This window comes from Gracilinanus agilis, chromosome 4 (genome assembly GCF_016433145.1).
Source record: "Gracilinanus agilis isolate LMUSP501 chromosome 4, AgileGrace, whole genome shotgun sequence".
Lineage (NCBI taxonomy): Eukaryota > Metazoa > Chordata > Mammalia > Didelphimorphia > Didelphidae > Gracilinanus > Gracilinanus agilis.
Genome location: NC_058133.1, coordinates 268045456 through 268066400, shown reverse-complemented (window position 1 = coordinate 268066400; position 20945 = coordinate 268045456). Strand labels below are relative to the sequence as shown.

The 20945-nt window shown below is 36.2% G+C and overlaps 1 protein-coding gene across 2 annotated transcripts in view; it reads right to left on the bottom strand.

Annotated features, from left to right (window-relative positions):
• DNAH8 (dynein axonemal heavy chain 8) overlaps window positions 1–20945 on the bottom strand; it is a 399591-nt gene that overhangs the window by 262809 nt on the left and 115837 nt on the right. Inside the window, exons 20-25 of one of the 2 annotated variants that reach the window (XM_044672126.1) lie at window positions 13249–13358; window positions 8767–8873; window positions 6699–6774; window positions 4785–4956; window positions 3366–3562; window positions 1039–1165 (exon numbers count right to left, since the gene is read on the bottom strand). In XM_044672126.1, the coding sequence (XP_044528061.1) occupies window positions 1039–1165; window positions 3366–3562; window positions 4785–4956; window positions 6699–6774; window positions 8767–8873; window positions 13249–13358 (789 nt within the window). The remainder of the gene's footprint in view (window positions 1–1038; window positions 1166–3365; window positions 3563–4784; window positions 4957–6698; window positions 6775–8766; window positions 8874–13248; window positions 13359–20945) is intronic. The other variant, XM_044672127.1, reaches the window with a different exon arrangement.

Here is a 20945-nt window from a genome sequence, read left to right as displayed (position 1 = left end):
GGAGATGCCTGAAGAAACCTCATACTTTGGGATGTAGTGAAATTGAAGTGTGTGGGGTTGAATGCATTTATTTTGTATGTATACTCTTATGCCAAAGGGGACTGCCCCCTAATTGTTTTTTTGTCAATGCTCTTAGAAATAATTGGTTTTGTTTTCTTTCCCTTTTATCCCCAAATAATTGTAATTTGTAAGTTGGTTATGTTTAGAAGATACATTGGGGAGACTAGTCTTCCAAAGGATCTTGGAGGAGGATTGTGAAATTAGACTCTGTTACCCTAAAAACTACGATTCCCAGAATCCCACTCACTTCCTGTCATTACATGCTGACATAGACAGGATATAAATTAGGTGGAGTTTTGTGTCTAGCTCTTTTTGTCTTCCTGTCGAGGCTTTGGTGGAGCGCAGGCATTTTGAGCAAATAGAAAAACTTAGTCATGTGGTTCTATTTTGTCAGATAATAAACTTTATAAAATATAATACTTCAAATAGTGCACATTAATTTAACTCTTACATACTCTAGAGATGAGTACTATCTAAGATTTACTTGAGTTTTTCCTGGAACTCCAGCATTAGTGTTATAATTAGCCAGAAAATTAAAAAAAAAAAAGCCTTACTGTCCACTCTTTGGATCAAGTTTTCCTATGAGTTAATCTGAGTATGTATAAGTCATGTAAAGAGGATTCTTCCTGGGCAGTAAGTAACTTTAAGTGTAAATTTTCATTAGGTTACCACACAACCTTTTACCATGCCAAGGTTTACCTGGGAGATTTAACAAGGAATTAGGTAGTTGGTTCTTCATAATAGTATTATACTTGGATTCATTCAAACAATTCTCCCTCTCTCTCCTTGACCCACAATAATTATATGAATCTATGCAAAACTTTTTTTTCTATAGCCTTATTATAACTTAAGTTAAATGAGGAAATGAAATTTGCTATCCTATATAAGCATGAGAACAATGTTTTTGCTTCAAAAATATCTTACAATATAGATTAGAATAATTATTAGTGGTCTTATGCTTTATGTAATAAAAAATACCTGTATGTAATTCAAGTGCTCCCACAACAATAGTAGGCTTCAACTCTTCGATCTCTTGTTCAAATGTAGCGTAATGAAGAATTTCTGCTCTGATTTCTGTCAGAGAAGGATTGCTAGCCAAAAATTCCTGTGTATAGTTTAAATAATTGTTAATACTTAAAGTTTTTATCAGTTACAAATCTCAATGGTTCCTTTTTACAATGACATTTATATTCAAATTCTTACACATATGCATTTTCAGAGTATTGAACTATAATCTGAATCCAGGAGGAAATACTGGCATAAGTGAAATCACAGCTCTGTCACCACATCTAAATATGTGTTATGAGATGAAATGATCCAAAAAACAACATATCCTTAACAGAGCTAAAAGAGAAAGTTGTGATAGGCTAGTGGTTTCTGCTTTTATCCTGCTTGGTTTCAAGTGAAACAATTTTCAGAACCAACTGTGATTGACCTTTGAATACACTTACACAGGAGCACCTCCTTACAATCATCTCTCTATGGCACGTGCAAACAAACCAGCAAGCCCCAAAACAGGACTCTGCTTTCTCAGCTCTGTAGATGACAAGAAAACGATGCATGACCTTGGATACCACATGGTACACTCATAGAAGCATCTGGTGGAACAGTGGAGTGAGTGCTGGGCTGAAATAAGTCTCAGTCTTTACTGGTTGTGTGACCCTGGGCAAGTCACTTTATACATCTTTGCCTCAGTTTCCTTAACTATAGAATAAGGATATGATAGCTCCTACCTTCTAGAGTTGTTATGAGGATTAAAATAGATATTTGTAAATCATTTAGGACAGTGATGGCAAACCTTTTGGAAACCACATGATGTGCCCCACCCCCTCCAAGTGCTGCATGTTCTCCACCACACACAGGTGAGGGAGGAAGTGCTCCCATTGGACTGCTAGACGGAGGGGTTTAGGAAGTAAGGAATGTCCTTAGCAAGTGTAGAGAGGAGGAAGGAAGTGGCCCGAGCTCTTTGCTCCACTCTCTGCCTCCTATGAGTTGCCCACCCTGTGTGCTTCCATTGGGCTGCTGGGCAGAAGAGTGGGGGATGGGAAAATTGTCATTAGACATGGTGGAGAGGGGGAGGGGAGCAGCTCCACCCTGGTCCCCTGCCTTTCAAGTAATGAACTGGGGGCAGGGAGGGGGGGTTGGTCTTGTGCCCACAGAGAGAGCTCTGCATGCCATCTTTGGCACCCATGTCATAGTTTTGTCATCACTGCCTTAGAATAATGCATGGCACATAAGAAAGGATGGCAAATGGTTAGCATTCTTCAGAACCTCTCATCCTGCTAAACAATTACAGGGTATAGAAACACTTTGCCTCACCATCAGTATACTGAATAGCTTCAGTAAGCCATACAACCAAATATAACTAGTACTAAGGGGCCCTCGTCTCCTGATTCTTAGAGAATCTGCTACTTGTTCAGAGTAGTCATTTCACTAGAGGATCTACCTGTTGATCTTAATGCTGAAAGAGGAGAGTAATAACAGCAGTAATAACAATGATATTTATATAGCCCTTTAAAGTTTGCAAATGAGAAGCAGCATGACAGAGTAGATAAAGGCCAAGCCTTAGGGCCATGAAGATCTGAAGTGAAGTTTTGCCTCTGGCACATACTGACTTTATAACATCAGGTAAGTAAGTCACTTCATTTTTCAATCTTCTAGGGGCCTCTGAGATTCTAAGTTTCATAAAAAGTTCTGACTTGCATTAGTAGAAAGACTTTCTTTATCCATGAATTCTCCAAACCAGTGAAATCACAAATCTAGTCCCTGTCTCTATGCATTGAGTTTGTAGAACATTTGACCTGTTTTATCACCATGGAGCCTAAAACCAGTTCTGTGAGGTAGGTCCTGTGGGTATTATTATTCTTATTTTATAGATGAGAAAACAAAATATCAGAAAGGCTAAGGGACTTACATAGGGTTACAGAATTAGTAAATGGCAGCCTAAGCTTTAAACCTCAATCTTCCTGAAGGGAGCTCTAGGGTGAGATTTGAGGAATTGAAAACATTCAGCTAGAACACTCATTGATACCATAAACAGTGCTTACAATACTGACAGAGATTGTGTAATAGAGTGGCAGAGCCACAAGCAGGCCAATGTGGGGAGCCTCTGGTTTGTGAGACACAAAATGTGATGTACATTTCTGACTACAGGATCATGGGTATAAGCCAAGAACCCAATACACTCTGATAGCAGAAAGGAGCTGTTCTTTCTTTGACATCCTTCCTACCAGTAGGAGACAAGTAAAACAAATGAAAGCTAAGCCCCATGAAAAACATCTGTAAATACATTAACTAAACTATACCTTAACTTTAGCATCTCGGTCCTCTGTCCAAAGAGCTTTATATTTTTGAAACTCCAACAATGCCTCAGAGGCTGCTTTCCTTAAAGAATTTACTGATGAAGAAAGAAGTAGGACCAATTTGGCAATGTCTTTGTGTTCTGCGACTCCAGGATAAAAATTTTTTAGCTTCCTTGCAGGAATAATTTCTTCATAGGACTCTAAAAATATATATATATATATATTAAAAAGGAAGCAAATTATTACATAAAATGTCTACCTTTTAGTTTCCCTAATTAGCATGTTAGCCCATTTTAATATGCTTATAGTTAATATTTATATTTAATGCTAGCAATCCTTCTCTGACAGAAATTAGAACAGAAATTCTTTATTAAGCTACATTTAACATTCAGATCTTACACTTTACAATAATATTCCTCCAGGTAGTTCTATATATGTTATTCTTAACATCAGACATTAACTTTTTAGATTATGATGCAAAATTTTAGTCTCTAGATCTTAAAAAAAATGGAGAAATTAGAGGGTCCAGAGGGTAACTGAAAACAACCTGAGCTACAAGGGGAGCAGTGATGGCCACAAGTGAATTTATCTTTCCTATTAATTGCAAAATTTTGCTCTTTCTACTACATTATGGTGCCTTAGTAAATGTTAAGGCATAGCGTTAAATGATACATTTATTTGTTTTTTATTTTTATTTCACCTTTATAAGTGAAATTGTCTATCAATGTTAATATTTTTTGTCTTTTTTCTTAAAGATAATTTTCTTTGGTTTCTTTCATTCAGCTCTTTCCCCAGAAGGTTTGAATTTCTAACTTTATGATTTTTTTTGATTAAGAAATGCAGTTCTCCTCTGCATATTAAGAAAAGAAGTTATTACCACACTACTCACCAAAGTTGTTCTCAAAGATTTGTAAAGAGAAAGACCATAGCTCCGGCCTTAGGAAAACGTCCAGGAGAGCTTACCCAATTCTAGATTACCTTCATACCACAGGAGTAGGAAAATGAAAGGTTCCTTCACTTTTATACAGGGAAATCATGAATTTAGCCTTATTGGCATTATGATCCAAACAAATGAGTTCACTTACGCATAGTTCTAAGACCTGTTTTAAGTTTTCATCTATGCTTATGAAATCCAGTGACCCATAAAATGAAAGGCCTTATACACAAATTTGTATTTGCGCAACATGAAAAATCTACTTTTAAAATATGCAATTTAACAATAAAACAATCATAGATAATTTTAAGGCTACATAATATATATTAAATTATTTTCCTAGTTATCTTTCCTAGACAATGTGATGAACTACTGTTGTGATCTCTTGAAGTCTTTTCCAGTTTGGAGGTTCTATGATTCTATTTTTGTAGTTAAAAACATAAAAGCATAGACATCTTATATTTTAACATTTTAAATGCAAAATTAACTTTTATCCATCTTCCCCACTGCCCCTGAGCTACCGTGTGTTGGGGATACTGCTGCCTTCACATGTCGTACTTGTTGCTGTCCCCAGTGAGCCACTCCTCTACTCACTTCTAGAGTTAACTGGATCATGCGATTGATGGCTTGTTGAATGTCATCCAAACTAGGAATCATTACCTACATGAAATAAAAACACCAGTCTTTAGCCCTGTCCTGCTCTTAGTTAATCAGTTAATTGCAAAGCTTTTTATCCTTAAAGCTAATAAGAGTGGTTGATCTATTTGAAGCTATTTGGTGGAGGAGCTGATAGAGCATCTGACATAGAGTCAGGAAGATTTGATTTCAAATCCTGCTTCAGACATTGACTAGCAGCTAGGTGGTCTTAGACAAGTCACTTAGCATCCATTTGCTTCCATTTCCTTATCTGTAAAATGGGGATAATTATAACACCTACTAGCATTATTGTGAAGATAAAATTCCCCCATTTTACAGATGGAAGAAACAAAGGCTGTCAGAGTTTAAGTGATTTTGCTTGTAAATTAAACTGAATAGTGCTATCGTAAAATACAAATCTACCTACCCCATGATTGCTTTTCAGATTCATAGATTATACCACCACATTTTGCTCTGTAATTTTAAATGATCTATTTATTGAATTCCAAGGTCCATTTATTAAATGCCAATTCATTAACTGCTGAATGAATTTCTGAAGTTAAATTACAAATTACTCCCTGAATTATTTGTCCACCACTGGCATATGTATGAAGTAATTTCACTTTTAAGAGACTTATTCAAATTTAGACATGTAATCTGGTTGAGAATATTTTCATTTTAAAATATTTAAAATTTTATGTTCCCAAAGAAGAATTTTATGAACTAGAAAAATCCCTCATGCTTCTCTAGACTTTCTTCTCTTAAAATAAAGAGGAAGAGTTCTGAACCCTTTAAAGGAATGAGAAAGGAGTAATACATTTTTTCCTCCTTCCTACTGTCTATACTTATCCTTTTCCTTTTTTTGTTGTTGTTATTTGCTAACTTTTGGGTTTTGTTATCTTGTACATTCATGAAGTGAGAGAGATGGATAAGTAATGCACTTTTTCCAAGGGTAGATATTCTTTGGGGTTCTTAGTGTAGGTGGTTTGGGCCCCCTTTGATTAACTTATAGAAGTAAATGGCTAAGAGTATTCAGGATGGAAAAGCATGACAACTATAATCTGTAAAATCAGAAGGTACTCTTCTCTAATGTGGGTATTCTATGCTGAAGAATGCACAAATCAATTTGACTACTTGAAAGTATAATATGGAGGGGGTATACTTTGAGAGATTCATTGGCTTTTATTTAGGTCATTGGCATGCTTGAAGCAGAGAGCAGAAAGAGTCTTGATAGCAGAACAAAAGCTGAGATCTGATATCCCTTCTTTTGCACCTCCAATATCTTTGTATGCAGTTAGTCTAAAACCACAGTTCCTTAAAGCAGCAAATCAGATGCTGACATGTGAAAGTTAGTTATAAGCAAAAAAATAATAAAACATCTTTTCCCTTATATGTTGAGGGATATTTAATATGTCAAGAAAGATTTTTGCAACCTATAAAAATCACTGTTCTTTAAATCAATGGTTCTTAGCATATAGTCCAGGGACCTGTGGGCATCCATAATACCCTTTTCAAGTATTCAATGAGGTCATGACTTTTTTTTATAGTAATACTTAGATGTTTTAATTTCCAATACTATACATATTGATAGATACAATCCATATAAACAAAAGCACTTTGGAGAGTTATCAATAATTTTTAGGAGTGTCAAAGATTCCTGAGACAAAAAGTTTGAAAACTAGTGTTTCAATGTTTGATATATCCAATTTGCTTCTTATAAGCTATGTAAAAATGATTTATGTTTATGAATATCAAATACAACTTACCACATTAGGAATAGCAAGATGTACTTCAGTTTGTATAAAAGAAATAACGTCTTCAGTTTTTTTTCGCCCAAATGCGCTGCTGTAATTAAGATGGAAATTTCTACATGACTCCATCCTAAACTAATTGATACAGTACTGAATACTACTAAAATTTCAATTCTAAAATGCTATCTTTAAAATGGAAAATATCAAGTTACTTTGAAGAAAAAAATACTATCATAAAACTAAGAAAAAAATGTGATGAGCAAATCTCATCTTCCTATAAGTGAAGTATTACTTTGGAAGGTATTTTTATTTTGCTTATATGGCCAAGAACAGTAAGCAAAATTACAAAGGATAAAGTATTCCTATTGAGGTTTGAATATAAGATGAAAATTAGTAAAACAGTGAAAATAAATGCCATACATACAAACATATTTATATGCACACATATACCACTGATGTGTGTATGTTCCACTGTTTGGGATTGAATTTTTTTGGCAACAGGCAAAATTTGTTTTGAAATGGAGACAGGATTAAGAGTTTAAGGCAGGGGTCAGCAACCTTTTTGGCCATGAGAGTCATAAACACCACATTTTTTAAAATGTAATTTCATGAGAGCCGTACAGTGCTCACAGTGCGCTCCTGTAACAGCACCTGAAAAAAAATTAGACTTTATGGCTCCTGCAGAAAGAGCCATATCTGGCTCTCAAAAGAGGGCTCAAGAGCCATACTTTGCTGACCCCTGGTCTAAGGACTAGAATTTTCTGCAAAATGAGATGAAAGGAAATCAAGATCCGTTGAGTTTCATCTTTTTGTTGGCTTCTCACCAATTTTCAGTGGGCAATAGAGATAAATTTGTTCCGAAGAAATCCAAAACCTTCCTATTTGTGCTTATTCAAATCCTACCTACTATTCCTCAATTCCCAGCTTTAATTCTCTTCTAATTATAACAGCTCATTTTTATGCAGCACTTCATAAAACATGAAGTTCCTTCCTCACAATAACTCTATGAAATGTTATTATTTCCATAAGAAACTTCTACTATAGGCCTATTCTGATGTTTCATGGTGCTGGATTTCCTGAAGACTATTTCAATAGAACATAAGTTCTATCAGGTTTTACTGAACTGGAATGGATTCAAAAATCAGTTAGATGATAAACTAGATGTCTATCATTTGAGAAATAATTTACAACCCTATTATATTTAAAGAGATTCATCACCAAAGGGGTGAGTGATGAACGGGTGGAATTTCTTTGGCCACAGCAGCTCATTAAACTATCTACCAAAGCATGGAAGGCCTTTGATCAGCATCAGTGAAGAGGATAACTACATGGATGAAATCCTTGAAGTACTGATATACATTGAGGAAACTCAGGCTCTAATCTAATTCAACCATAATTATAAAATAATTGGCAAAGTTGAAACTTAAATTTAAATCTTTTTGATTCTAGGCTAAATGCCCTTTCTCCAGCACCATGCTTCCTGATCTCCCCAAGGTGGTAGTCCTCTATATTTCTCATTTATATTTGTCACTTTCTAATTCAAATTATAGTTATTTGGCATATATAGAGAGGTATATGCATGTCTCTCACCTCTATTATATCTGTTTAGACAAATATAAAATGTAAATCTTTTATTTTTGATATCTTCATCAAGCCTAATTGTCTCTTAATAAATTTCTATTGAATGAATTAGTGAACAGGAAGATATTCTTCTTCCATCCTTGGTATGTTTCATACTAAAATAGATTTTTGTTTTTGTTTTTGAAATAAGCAAAATATAAGTAGTATCATATCTTCCATTATCTAATTCATGAATATATATAGTGAATGCCATGTGCCTATTATAGGATTCTTTGATTCACATAATTCTGAATTGTCTGCTTATTTTCAAAACACCATTTTTAAACAAAAAGGTAATTTCTTTGCACATTTTGCCTAAAGTGCTAAAGATCATTTAAGAATTTAAAAACATAAACATAACTAACTGATTTTGGCTCCTACATTCATGATTCTATGATTTCTACAATGTTATGCTATTTTAATTATTACTTAATAAATTGTAAAAAAAATATCTCCAACTTACCCTGTAACAAGTACTCTTCTTTTCATTGTATCCAAAGATAACCTTGTAGCTTTCTGAAGACTGTCTAATAATTGGTGACTAAAATATGCATATATCTCTTTACATTCCTGAAAAAGCAATGCCATTATATACTGCACTCAGGCCACTGAAAATCAATTTTCTCAAAATAAAAATGCTAATACAATAACAAAATTAAATATAGAGAATGAGATAATGAAAATAAATTAGAGTCATCTTATAGAAAATGAAAATTAGCTTTTCAACTCCTTTTCTATTTTTCATTATACCAGATGCATTTATCATTGGGATAAATCAATTGCCAAATTTATTCATAAAACCTTAGTGAAGGACCCTAAGAACTATTGCTCATTTTCTAGAGGAAAAAAATGAGGCTTCAAGGAGTCAAATGGCATATCTAAATTCCTATGGCTAGTGACTAAGCCCAGAACAGAATACAAGACCCACAACTCCTGATAGTTTAATATTCTTTCCAGTGAATCATAACTCCTTCTTCCTCAAATTCTGAAGTACAGATCCCAAGTGACTGCTATCAGTGCCTGTGTTTTCATCCTTACTTTCTCCATGTCCACACTTTTCCAGGACTCCCAGCAAGAAAGGAAGAACAGAAAATGAAACATCCCTATCCTTCCTCTTGGGTCTAGAAGGGACTTCAGAAGAGGTAGTTCGAGTAGGAATAGCACTTTAAAGTTTTTGAAGTGCTTTACAAATATGTCATCTGATCCTCACCTGAGAGATAGGTCCTATTATTATTCCCTTTTATAGCTGAGGTAGACAGAGGTTAAGTGATTTGTTCAAGGTCTCATAACTAAGTATCTGAGGTTGAATTTGAACTCAGGTCTTCTTGCCTCCAGATCCAGTGTTCAATCTATTGTGCCACCTAACTGTATCTATTAATCCACATTTTCAGCCCCAATGTTGAATTATAACAGTAGCTTTCATGTAATTTTAACTGTCAAGGACAGAATGAAATGATCTCATCCTGGAAGTTTTGGGTAGCTCCTCCAAGAACTCATCAATTCTAAGAGAAATGTCTTCTCAAGGAATGTAAGGCACTATCATGCATCACTACTGACTGAGGCCCTTCCCTCTATTCTAGAATGTGCCAGGTTGTTTTCAGTTGTAGTAGTTCTTCAAAAGTATAATGAAGTTAGATTGTGAATCTCTCTTGTTCTTCCTACCTGGGACTTTCCTCTCTTGTGAATGAGTTAGTACACCCTGAAAGGTATTATAGTAAGTATTCAACTTTGCTTGATTAGTAAGTAGGTCTTGGGGCTACAACTTCTGCTATAGTTGTTCTTGAAATTCTGGTGTACACTAAAACTCTTGGAGAGCTTAGTGATTTGGGTGCAGGCTAAGGATGGTCTGAGATCCTTCATGGAAGAAGCTGCAGGACGTAAATAAATAAATAATTTATAGACACTCAAAGGTTTGAAAAGTGCTTTACATATAGTCTATTTTCTATCTCATTGATCCTCACTGGCATGGCGGTAGAGGGCTCCCTAGACACCAAGTCGATAGAGGAATCCTAGGCCAAAGAGTATGTGAGGAATTTCCCAATCCTGGTACCCTGCAGTGCTGGCTAAAGAAAGCTGGCCCTGAAGCAAACTGCATGATCAAAGACCTTCTGTTTTAGGAGCAGTTCCTCTAGCTTTCTGATAAGCACAGATATATGTATCTTCCATTTGCATCTCAGACATCAATTCCTTTTCTGAGATATGCAGTTCACCCTCCTTTATGATCAAGGATACCAAACAAAGGACTGGAGAATGGCTGAAATGGGTTTTGTGAAGTTAGTAGTAGTGGAGAGAGAAGATCAATTTGTCAGCTGACTCAAGAATAGATTGGAAAAGGGAAGGCTTAGGGCAGAAAAAACATTATGTAATATTTGAAGCCTAAGATGATAATAGGAATGGATAGATCAAGCAAGGTGTTTCAGAGAATGGGAGACCCCTGGACATGTTTGTAGGTGGTAGGGAAAGTAGATAGCAGTTAGGGAGTGATTGAAGATTAGTGAAGGAGAAGGGATGATAGAAGGGGCAATTCACTAGAAATGAGATGGGAAGGGATCACTTGTGCATTTAGAGGTATTTATCTTGGGCAGGAGAAAGGCTTTTTCATATGAAAGGTGAAGGAGAAAATAGTGGCAGAAGACATCTGACTGGTATGAAATGAAAAATAGAAAATGTCAGTAGCTATTTTTTTTATTCTCCCTCTTTTGATAAAAAATATGAGTTATTTCTAAGACTTTGGTATCTTCCTTTCTTTCAAATAAATTGAGAAGCAATCTCTCAATACCTTCAAAATTGTGCTGCCTCCAGCACTGACCTTCTTATGTGTAATCTTGGTCTATTCTAGCTGCTCTCCTCAATGACTACCCTCAGATCTTAGTGGAGCCAGTCCTGAGACCAATAAACGTAGGTATAATAATGATTTCCAGACCACATTGCCTTTCAGCATAGATTCCATAGCTAAATGTGGACAACACTGTTTTCATGAAAGAATTCATTTCTAATGGTAGGGGTTGGTGTGGGAGGTGGAGTGGAAGTACCAAAAACTAAAGAGCTCATAATCTCATAAAAACTGAAGATCGTGAATTCTACCTCAGAAACATGGATACCAGGGTATCCTAGGCAGACGAGGATTAATGGTCCCTTTCAGCAAGAGGACCTTTTTGAAGAGAAAAAAATCCTCTATGTTCTGCCAGAGATTATAGCCATCTCTCTTGAAATCTTCCTAACTTTCTCTAAATCCAACTAACTATAAACTGACCAGCCACAAACCTTACCAAGCCCCTAGGAGGAGGCACAAGCTAATTACTTGGAATAATAAAAATCCTTGACTGCTATACCCTGAATTCTTCCCATCTCTGGTGCATGAAAACTGGAATTGAAATAAAAGAAATGTGAGTTTGATTCCTGCCTCAGACACTTAGTTGTATGGCACTGGGTAACCTCCTTGGCCTTCAGTTTCCTCAGCTATAAAATGGGAATAATAATAGCATTACTTCACAAGATGGCTATGGGGATAAAATGAGATAACATATAGTGCTCTATAAATACTAACTAATATCATGATTATTATTACTATTGAAACACATTGACCCATTATCATAGGTACAATTTCATCAAAGTTGCCAAAAGGAAAAATTCTTTCCAGAAAGGAAATACTTGGGCATGAAGTAAATTCACAAACTTATACACTTGGCTAAAATCATGCCTATCACCCTCATACAATTATAAGTCAATGGAGCTAACTATAACGAAAGAAGAATCAACAGGGAATGGGAATCCACCAAAGGTGAAGGGTGAGATAGATTCAAAGATAATTCTAACATTTCAAGCTTAAGTGACTAAGAAGACATATAGAAAGTAAGGAAAGGGGAAAATGGTTTTTTTCAAGGATGTTTTTGTTAATTTTGTGGGAAGAGGAATAAGACAAGGAATTCAGTTTTAGATACTGAGTTTGAGGTACAAATAGGACACTCATCTGTAGATATCTAGCAGGCAATTAGAAATACATAAATGGAGCTCATAGACAAGAGCAGGGATGGAAATATAGACATGGAGTAGTTTTCAAAAAAATGAAAATTGAAACCAAGGTTGCTGATACTCAGGGAAAAGAATATAGAAGAAAACTAATGACAGAACTTTGGTGACACCCATGTTTAAATAGGTAAAGGAGTTGAAGCTAGCAAAGGAAGCCATGAGTGAAGTTGAAAGTGGAAAGAGAACCATGACAGTATGGCATCACAAAAACAAACAGAAGATATGCTGTAAAGAAGGGGATATTCACATAAACATAGAACTACAGAAACTGAGACTCAGAAAGGACCTTAGAGGCCATGTAGTCCAACACTTCCCTTTTAAAATATTACTATTAAGTGATCATCAAATCTCTATTTGGAGATTTCCAGTGAGGGTAAACCAACTACCTTTTTGCAAGGTTCCATTCTACACTGGGTCAACTTTAATTGATAGAAAACTCTTCAATCCATCAAATCTAAATTTTTCTCTCTGCAGTTTTCATCCAGTGCTCCTAGTTCTGACCTAAGGGGCCAAGGAAAATATGGCTAATTTTTCTTCCACGTGACAGAAATGGCAAGAGATTTCTTTACTGTTGGTGGTCAAGGTTGGAGGGGATGTATGTGAATATGATTGTGTATATTAATGTATCATATACTGTAAACATGTGTAGACATTGTTTTTTCCTGGGAAAAAAGGAAGTTCCATTTCCCCCCTTCTAGGTATTGTTATGATAGCAGTAATAGCCTCTGCAAAACCAAATTTAACTTTACTTAAATTCATTTCTATTTCTATTACTTCTACCATAATAGTATTCCTATTCTGTCTGTGTAGATCCTCCTGGAGGAAAAGGGAGGAACTAGTTGACATTTTGGATTATTTCCAGTTCAATAACCTTATAATTCCAAGAAACTGAGTTCATTTATTTAGCAACAAATACCTTTTTAAATTCATCTTCCTTTTCATTATCGTCAGCATCACTCAAGTTTTCCTCTTTACGTTCCGCTCCCTCAGCTCCCTCAGCGCCAAAAGCCACATGTTTACGATGCTCTATAAGTAAAAATATTTAGTAAGAATTTATGCAGCACATTAACTATATGTTATAAAACTAGACATTGAAATTTTAAATTTTATACTTTCAAAAGTACACATATGAGATATCCACATTATTTTTTATTCCAAACACTTATAGGCCATAAGGCCTTTGTCCTGCAGAGAGAATGAAAGGGGTGGGGTAATCTTGTCCTGAAGGGAAAAGGATATAGGGTGGGAACCAGCTTTACTAACTTCTTGAAGATATTAATAACTATTACCTTGAGAATAATACACTAATTTCACTCTCCACACAGCAGCAGCAAAAGTTGAAACCTCTCTGACTATCCTTCCATACCAATCTTTTAAAAAGCATTTCAAAAAAGACAAAAATCTAAACCCAACAAAAAGACAGAGCCACAGGATTCTCCTGCTGAACACAATGTGAAAGGTAGGTAGAGAGAGAGAGAGTCAATTTCCACAGTATAAAGGAGAGACTGGACATCCCTCCTTCACCTACTGAGCTGAGACCTTTGATCAGACATGGTCTAACTGGGATTCCCAGGTGGGGGATGCAACCACAACAGAATACTTCAGATTCACCATGTGAGGTCTAAGGCTCTGACAGTGGCTAGCAGGGAGGAAAATAAGTGGGAAGAGGCATCTGGTTGGTCACCTTCAGCCTCCTCAGCAGCAGTTTATAGTGAAGATTTGGCCTCAGGGCAAATTAGCATGGCAGGTCAACTCAATTGATCTAATCCAATATACCAGAAGAAGAGAGAGAAGACTAAAGATTCCCTCCAGGGAAGAGTAGCTCAAACACCCTGCTCCAGTAAACCAAGAGAGAGGCAAGTTTACAATCCACAGAGCAAAAGAAGTGAGTAAAAAAAGGAGGTAATAATTGAAAGCTTCTATGGGGATAAAGATCAAAGAACAGAAGGAACAGAGGAAGATGGGATCCAAAGAACTTCAAGCAAAATCTTGAAAAATCCAGGAAATTAGACTCGGGTTCTGGAAGAGCTCAAAAGGGAATTTTTAAAAAATCAAATAAAACAGGATGAAGAAAAATGGGAAAAGCAAAACAATAGCTTAAAAAGCAAAATAGGTCATCTGGGAACAGGCACATGAATTAAAACAAGAAAATAGTGTTCTAAAAGCCAGAATTGACCAATTAGGAAATGAGGCAAAAAAGTAAAAGGATGAAAGAAAGACTTGAAAAGAAAAATGAACCAATTGGAAAAAGAGAATCAAAAGGTCATAGAAGAAATTCAGTCTTTAAAAATTAGAACTGGTAAGATGGCGGTAGAGTAAGGAGCAGCTGCTCGATCTCTCCTAACCAAAGCATACAGGACTCCTCAAGGGGACATAAAAACGAATCCAGATGAATGAAGGGACCCCACAACAGGGCGCAGCATTGAAGGTACACGGAATCGGGGCATTTCCACGCTATAAAGGGGTGAAAAAGCTCTCACTAAAATGCGAGAGGAAGAAGCCCTTCTCCCACCCCCCAAACCTCACACAGCCCCAAGGCCAGCCCACAAGAATTAAAGCAGATTTGGGGCACCAATTAAGTAAGTCACTGGCAGCTCCAGGGCTTGTTCCTGAGAGCATCAAGACTTAGGACCCCAAGAGGCTAAAGAACGCACACAGACTTTCCTGACCGCCTGGGCAGGTGAAGGCTGTGCAATAGATGTGGACAAGGATCTCGAGCGCAGGCTTGGACCTCGAGTGGGGACCCTGTGCAGATGGGAGCTCGGATGTGGAAGCAGCCCGAGAGTGCTGAAGGAGCCTCAGGCAGAGGGGCAGACCAGGGACAACCAGGAGGCTCAACCCTGAGAACAATGAGACCCAAGACCTCGGGAACCTAGGGAGCACAGACAGACCCTGAGTGTGAGGATAAAGCTGAGAAGGCGCTGGGCTAACAACAATGGCAAGCCAAAATCAGAAACACCAGAAGAGAAAGTTAACAAGAAGAACTCTGTAACACTCGACAACATTTACACAGAGAAAATCCAGACAACAGAGGAGAACAAATAAGAAATTATATCCAAACCTTCCCAAAATAATGAAAACTGGTCACAAGCTATTGAAGAGTTCAAATCAGAGATGATGAGAAAGATGGAAGAGATCTGGCAAGAAAATAACAGTTTAAAAGGCAGAATTTCACAACTGGAAAGTGAGGCTCAGAAATCAAATGAACTCACATAAGCAAATTGAACACCAGAAATGACCAGATTGAAAAGGAAAACCAAAAGATTATAGCCGAAAACCAGTCCCTAAAGACTAGAACTGAGCAATTAGAAGCCAATGATCTCTCAAGACAGCAAGAACAAATAAAACAAAGACAAGACTGATAAAATAGAAGGAAACATGAAATATCTCAATGAGAAACTGACAGACCAAGAAAACCGGTCTAGAAGAGACAATTTGAGAATCATTGGTCTTCCTGAAAAAGCAGAAATTAATAGAAACTTGGACTCCATACTAAAAGAAATTATTCAGCAAAATTGCCCTGAAGTTCTACAACAAGAGGGCAATATAGACATTGAAAGGATCCATAGATCACCCTCTACACTAGACCCAGAAAGGACAACACCCAGGAATATAATAGCCAAATTCAAGAGCTTCCAAGTAAAAGAAAAAACCCTACAAGAAGACAGAAAGAGACAATTCAAATATCAAGGAGCACCAATTAGGATCACACAGGATCTGGAAGCCTCCACACTAAAAGACCTCAAGGCTTAGAATATGATATTCAGAAAGGCAAGAGAGCTGGGCCTTCAATCATGGATCAATTACCCATCAAAACTGACTATATACTTCGAGGGGAAAGTATGCACATTCAACAAAACTGAAGAGTTCCAAGTATTTGCACAGAAGAGACTAAATGGGAAGTTTGATATCCAACCAAAAAAATCAAGAGAAACATAAAAAGGTAAATAAGAAACAGAGGGGAAAGAAAGAAAACTCATAATTTTTTAAATCTGCCTCTTTAAGGGCTTCAATAAGATCTAATTATTTGTATTCCTATGTGGAGAAATGCTATGTATAATTCTGTGTAGTGAATTCTATTAACTATTATAGTATTCACTATTATAGCAATCAGAAGAATAATTCATAGGGAGAGGGTGGAATACTAAATGGTCTAAGATGACATGGCGGGTGGGAAAGAGGGGGGTGAATAGTAGGGGACACCAAGAGAAACTTGAGTGAATAAGAAAAATAGGATATTCTATTACACACAAAGAGGGCATGGGAAGGGGAGGGGGCAAATACTATTATAAAAAGGAGAGGAAGAGATCATTAAGAAGTAATATTTAAACCTTACTCTCAGTGTAATCAACCCGGAGAGGGAAGAGTAGCTATATTATCCATTGGGATATAAAACTCTATATAACACCCAAAGAGCCCAACTTTTGGGACATGAATCCACTATTTGACAAAAACTGCTGGGAAATTTGGAAAACAATATGGGAGAGATTAGATCTAGATCAGCATCTCACACCCTACACCAAGATAAATTCAGAATGGATGAATGACTTGAATATAAAGGGGGAAACTATAAACAAGTTAAGTGAACACACAGAATAGTTTACTTGTCAGATCTGTGGGATAGGAAAGACGTTAAAACCAAGCAAGAGTTAGAGAAAATTACAAAATGTAAATTAAATGGTTTTGATTATATTAAACTAAAAAGTTTTTGTACAAACAAAAACAATGTAGTCAAAATCAGAAGGGAAACAACAAATTGGGAAAAAATTTTTATAACAAAAAACTCTGACAGGGGTCTAATTACTCAAATATACAAGGAGTTAAAGCAATTGTATAAAAAATCAAGCCATTCCCCAATTGATAAATGGGCAAGAGACATGAATAGGCAATTTTCAGGTAAAGAAATCAAAAGTATCAATAAGCACATGAGAAAGTGTTCCAAATCTCTAATAATTAGAGAAATGCAAATCAAAACAACTCTGAGGTATCACCTCACACCTAGCAGATTGGCTAAAATGAAAGAAGGGGAGAGTAATGAATGTTGGAGGGGATGTGGAAAAATTAGGACATTAATGCATTGCTGGTGGAGCTGTGAACTGATCCAACCATTCTGGCTGGCAATTTGGAATCATGCTCAAAGGGCTATAAAAGAATGGCTGCCCTTTGATCCAGCCATACCATTGCTGGGTTTGTACCCAAAAGAGATCATAGATAAACAGACTTGTACGAAAATATTTATAGCTGTGCTTTTTGTGGTGGCAACAAATTGGAAAAGGAGGGTATGTCCTTCAATTGGGGAATGGCTGAACAAACTGTGGTATATGCGGGTGATGGAACACTATTGTGCTAAAAGGAATAATAAACTGGAGGAGTTCCAGGCGAACTGGAGAGACCTCCGAGAACAGGTGCTGAGCAAAAGGAGCAGAGCCAGAAGAACATTGTACACAGAGACTGATATACTATGGTAAAATTGAATGTAATAGACCTCTGTACCAGCAGCAATACAGTGACCCAGGACAATTCTGAGGGATTTATGGTAAAGAACGCTACCCACATTCGGAGGAAGGACTGCAGGACAGGAAACATATAAGAAAAACAACTGCTTTAACACATGGGTCAGGGTGGACATGATTGAGGGTGTGGACTCAAAACTACCACACCAATGCAACTACCAACAATTTGGAAACTGGTCTTGATCAAGGACACATGGCAAAACCAGTGGAAATGTGCGTCAGCCATGGGTGGGGGGAGTGCGGGGGGCGAAGGGGAAAAGAGGAGCATGAATCATGTAACCATGTTAAAAATGAATATTAATAAATGTTTAAAAAAAACAAGTCTATATAACCCTACTGAGAAAGTCAGAAGGGATAAACCAAGGGGAGAAGGGGAGTGGGGAGGTAAAAAAAGGAAGGGGAGAAGAAGGGGGAGGGAATTCATTAGGCCTTTAAAAATAAAAAGAGGGGAATAACAAGGGAGGGGGGAGAAAGGGAAATTAATCAAAGGAGGGGATAAGGGATACCGGCTCTAAGCAAACCACTGGTTTAAAAGAAAATAGGGTAAGAAGAAGAGGTAGGACTAGGGGAGGATACAAAAATGTTAGTGAATGCACAACAGAGAATTATAACTGTGAATGTGAATGGGATGAACTCGCTCATAAAAAGGAAGCAAATAGCAGAGTGGATTAGAAACCAAAATCCTACCATATGCTGTCTACAAGAAACACATATGAGTTGTTTGGGTGGACATACACAAGTTTAAGGTTAAGGGCTTGAGCAAAACCTTTTGGGCATCAAATGAGAAAAAGAAGGCAGGAGTGGCTATTATGATTTCTGACAAAGCCAAAGTAAAAAGAGATATGATTAAAAAAGACAGGGAAGGTCATTACATCCTCATTAAAGGCACTATAAACAATGAGGAAATACCACTGCTCAATATGTATGCACCAAGTAGTATAGCATCTAAATTCATAAAGGAGAAACTGGCAGAGCTCAAGAAGGAAATAGATAGTAAAACCATAATAGTGGGAGATCTAAATACTCCTCTTTCAGATCTAGATAAATCAAACCAAAAAATGAATAAGAAAGACGTAAGAGGTGAATGAAGTCCTAGAAAAATTAGATTTAATTGATATGTGGAGAAAAACAAATAGGGACAAAAAGGAATACACCTTCTTTTCAGCTGCACATGGTACATTCACAAAGATTGACTACGTAATAGGGAATAGAAACATTGCAAACAAATGCAAAAGAGCAGATATAATAAATGTAACCTTCTCAGATCATAATGCAATAAAAATAATAATTAGTAAGGGCACCTGGACAGGCAAATCAAAAACCAATTGGAAATTAAACAATATGATTCTCCAAAACCAATTAGTCAAAGAAGAAATCATAGAAACAATCAACAATTTCATGGAAGAGAATGACAATGATGAGACATCCTACCAAACTCTGTCGGATGCAGCCAAGGCAGTACTCAGGGGGAAATTTATATCCTTGAGTGCATATATTAACAAATTAAGGAGGGCAGAGATTAATGAAATGGGCATGCAACTTAAAAAACTAGAAAGTGAGCAAATTAAAAATCCCCAGATGAAAACTAAATTAGAAATACTAAAAATTAAGGGAGAAATTAGTAAAATCGAAAGTAAAAGAACTATTGAATTAATAAATAAAACTAGAAACTGGTATTTTGAAAAAACAGATAAAATAGACCAAGTACTGGTCAATCTAATAAATAAAAGGAAAGAAGAAAACCAAATTGACAGTATCAAAGATGAAAAGGGAGACCTCACCTCTAATGAAGGGGAAATTAAGGCAATCATTAAAAACTATTTCGCCCAATTATATGGCAACAAATATAACAATTTAGGAGATATAGATGAATATTTACAAAAATATAAATTGCCCAGATTAACAGCAGAAGAAATAGAATACCTAAATAATCCCATATCAGAAAGAGAAATTGAACAAGCCATCAAAGAAATCCCTAAGAAAAAATCACCAGGGCCTGATGGGTTCACAAGTGAATTCTATCAGACATTCAAAGAGCAACTAATCCCAATCCTATACAAATTATTTGATATGATAAGCAAAGAAGTAGTCCTACCAAATTCCTTTTATGACACAAATATGGTACTGATTCCAAAGCCAGGTAGACCAAAAACAGAGAAAGAAAACCAATCTCCCTAATGAACATAGATGCAGAAATTTGAAATAGAATACTAGCAAAGAGACTCCAGCAAGTAATTAAGAAGATCATCTACCATGATCAGGTGGGATTTATGCCAGGAATGCAAGGATGGTTCAACATTAGGAAAACCATCCACATAACTGACCATATCAACAGTCTAACAAACAAAAATCACATGATTATCTCAATAGATGCTGAAAAAGCCTTTGACAAAATACAGCATCCATTCCTATTGAAAACACTGAGAAGTATAGGAATAGAAGGACCTTTCCTAAAAATAATAAACAGTATATACCTAAAACCATCAACAAGCATTATATGTAATGGGGATAAATTAGAAGCCTTCCCAATAAGAACAGGAGTGAAACAAGGATGCCCATTATCACCTCTACTATTCAACATAGTACTAGAAACACTAGCAGTAGCAATTAGAGAAGAAAAAGAAATTGAAGGTATCAAAATAGGCAATGAGGAGACTAAACTATCACTCTTTGCAGATGATATGATGGTATACTTAAAAAATCCTAGAGAATCAACTAAGAAGCTTGTAGAAATAATCAACAACTTTAGCAAAGTTGCAGGATACAAAATAAATGCACATAAATCATCAGCATTTCCATATATTTCCAACACATTAGAGCAGCAAGAGGTAGAAAGAGAAACACCATTTAAAATCACCCTAGACAATATAAAATACTTGGGAATCTATCTATCAAAACAAACACAGCAATTATACGAAAACAACTACAAAACACTTTCCAAACAAATAAAACTGGATCTCAACAATTGGAAAGCCATTGATTGCTTATGGGTAGGATGAGCTAACATAATAAAAATGACCATTCTACCCAAATTAATTTACCTATTTAGTGACATACCTATCAAATTACCAAAAAACTTCTTTCCTGAATTAGGAAAAAC